The sequence below is a fragment of the Musa acuminata genome, chromosome BXJ1-2 (assembly GCF_036884655.1).
Source record: "Musa acuminata AAA Group cultivar baxijiao chromosome BXJ1-2, Cavendish_Baxijiao_AAA, whole genome shotgun sequence".
Lineage (NCBI taxonomy): Eukaryota > Viridiplantae > Streptophyta > Magnoliopsida > Zingiberales > Musaceae > Musa > Musa acuminata.
In genome coordinates, this window is record NC_088328.1 from 21,487,498 (window position 1) to 21,489,926 (window position 2,429).

A 2,429-nucleotide genomic window follows, 5' to 3' on the forward strand; every position below is an offset into this window, starting at 1 on the left:
AATGTATAGTGCTACTCTCCTTGTTTTTCCTCCTGATATTTCATAGTTTATGCCATGTGATTCATGGGAGTCGTGGACCGGAGTGATGCTGTCGCCATTGATAAGTACTTCAGGTAGGAGACACTTTAGATCCAAACCCATCTCATCATCTCATTTTATTACATGCGACATGAGCATCAATGTCTTGGAATATTAATTTTGAGTTATGCGTGATTCTGATACAAGAGAACCATGAAGTAGATGATGTATGTATAGTATAATATTATGAAGGGTTTTGGTAAGTAATTAGGGGGAGGAATACAGCTATAAACTTAGCATAATAATGATGTCATATACTAAACTGTGTGTGGAATACAAACAAATATAAATGTATTTAGTTAAACAATTTTGTGATGCACCACTGTACACCCATTTCTACAGTCGAGGATGGAACTGAGCATTTCCAAAGTTGCCTCCATAAACCCTTTGACGATGACGGGATGATGGAGGCGGCAGGAGAGTGATAATGATGTGATCGGCAAAGGGTGATAATTGGCACAACACAGCAGAAGCAGACACTAAAGAATGTAGATGAGTTTGATATGGCAACTGTTGATATATGAAAATAACGTTGGCGATGGTAGATTGTTGTATCATAATATTCATGTGATTGATTGTTGATAACGACGATTGTTGTAAGCGTAGCAAAAGTAATTATAATTATGGTAGGGTTAGAAATCTCTCCAAAGATAGTAAGCAATGGGAATTTATAGAGACATAATAATAAATGTATAGAATTAAGGAATTTATTGAGATGATCTTTATTTATTGAGGAGATAAGTTATTTATACAAATTTTGAGGGAAAATTTTCTCTTAATTATGCATTCAAATCATGCAATCTACTTAAATATATGATTGATCTTCAAATCATAGATAGATTGATTGAGGATATAAGAAAGTTAATCCATATGTGTCTTTACGAATACTTCAAAACAAAACAAAAAACTCATGATAATAAAAGACTATAATAGATTACAAGAGTCTTTTATTTATGGAGAGGTAAACTTAAGACTTTGGTTGATGATAGTATTATTATCTTGACTAACAATCTCAAGTCAAAATTATGTTTGATCATAAAGTTCGATTTAATATTTTCATATTAGAAATTTAAGATATATCAAGAATATAAAAAAAAAGTAATAGAAAAGGCTATTCTTCTCTCTCAAAGAAAACAAGCACTTAGTAGGATGAGGGAAAACACTAGTGAGAATTAATGAAGTGAAGCCACTGTGCATGTTGTCAAGAATCCTTTTGGGTATTTAAAGCCCTAAAGAAGGAGAAGAAAGCACAAGAAACCGAAGCGGCGTGCATCTTATCCTGGATATTAGCCATGCATGGCTTAGATCGAAGAGACCGTCCCCATCTTGGGAGTTTTACGGCCATTGATGATACCAAGCAGCAGCAAGCTATCTCCATTTCTTCCCATGTATCCAAAGACCTGAGGGCACCCTTTGTGCCGCTCAAACCCTACCATAAATCCAGGCGACAAGTCTTCCATCTCCTTCAACACCCACCCCCCTTCCCCTTCCCCCTATCCCTTTCTCTTCTGTTCCCATACATCGCTTGCAACGCTCCCCACCTTTATATCCTGCCCCCACTTCATCTCTCTCTCTCTCTCGATCTCTTTCTGTGTCCGCCTGCAATGGAGTTTGAGCTGGAGAAGGACGATGACGTTGTGAACCTGGAACTGGGGCTGGAGCCGTCGTCGATGCCGCAGCCGGAGCGTGTCTTCCGGTGCACCTACTGCCAGAGGAAGTTCCACAGCTCGCAGGCGTTGGGCGGCCACCAGAACGCGCATAAGCTGGAGCGGAGCCTGGCGAAGAGGAACCGGGAGGTGAGCTTGGCCATGCGGTCTCACGCTGTCGGCCAGATCCAGACCGTGGTGGCCTCCACCAGCTTGGATGGCCGGTTTGTGAGGAAGGAGGAGGCGGTCACCTTGACGCCGTGGACACGCGGAGGCGCCGACGGCAAAGGACGCGGCGGTGGTGCCGACGACAAAGCAGGGATCGCCGGTGACATCGACTTATCTCTGAGACTATGAGACCCATCCATGCATTTTAATTGTTAGTATATTTTATTTTCTTCTCTCCAAATTAGTAATTGAATTAATGGTCAACAATGACTTCTCTCTCTCTCTCTCTCTCTCTCTCTCTCTCGCTCTCGCTCTCTCCTATTCATGACATAGGAGATATGATTGAGCGACTCATTCTGCTGTGGTTGTGAGCTAAACTGTGTAGAAATAGAAAACCCTATATTTGGTACCAACACTTGTTCCTTTTTCTCAGTGGGTTGATGTGTTCATTGATGCACTAAGAAAGCTTGCAATCTTTGAGGCAAACTATATCTTCCAAGATGCACATAGGTGAATAAATAATACACAGATTGCAAC

The 2,429-nt window shown here is 41.0% G+C and overlaps 1 protein-coding gene across 1 annotated transcript; it reads left to right on the forward strand.

Annotated features, from left to right (window-relative positions):
• The first annotated feature begins 1,682 nt into the window (after positions 1–1,682).
• Positions 1,683–2,081, forward strand: LOC135611479 (zinc finger protein STAMENLESS 1-like). The gene has a single exon (XM_065107161.1). It carries the CDS (start codon positions 1,683–1,685, stop codon positions 2,079–2,081), a length of 399 nt encoding a protein of 132 aa, XP_064963233.1.
• Positions 2,082–2,429: the final 348 nt, after the last annotated feature.

What these genes read in the sequence shown, in the direction of transcription:
- LOC135611479 (XM_065107161.1), top strand. Translation starts at nt 1,683, where the DNA reads ATGGAGTTTGAGCTGGAGAAGGACGATGACGTTGTGAACCTGGAACTG.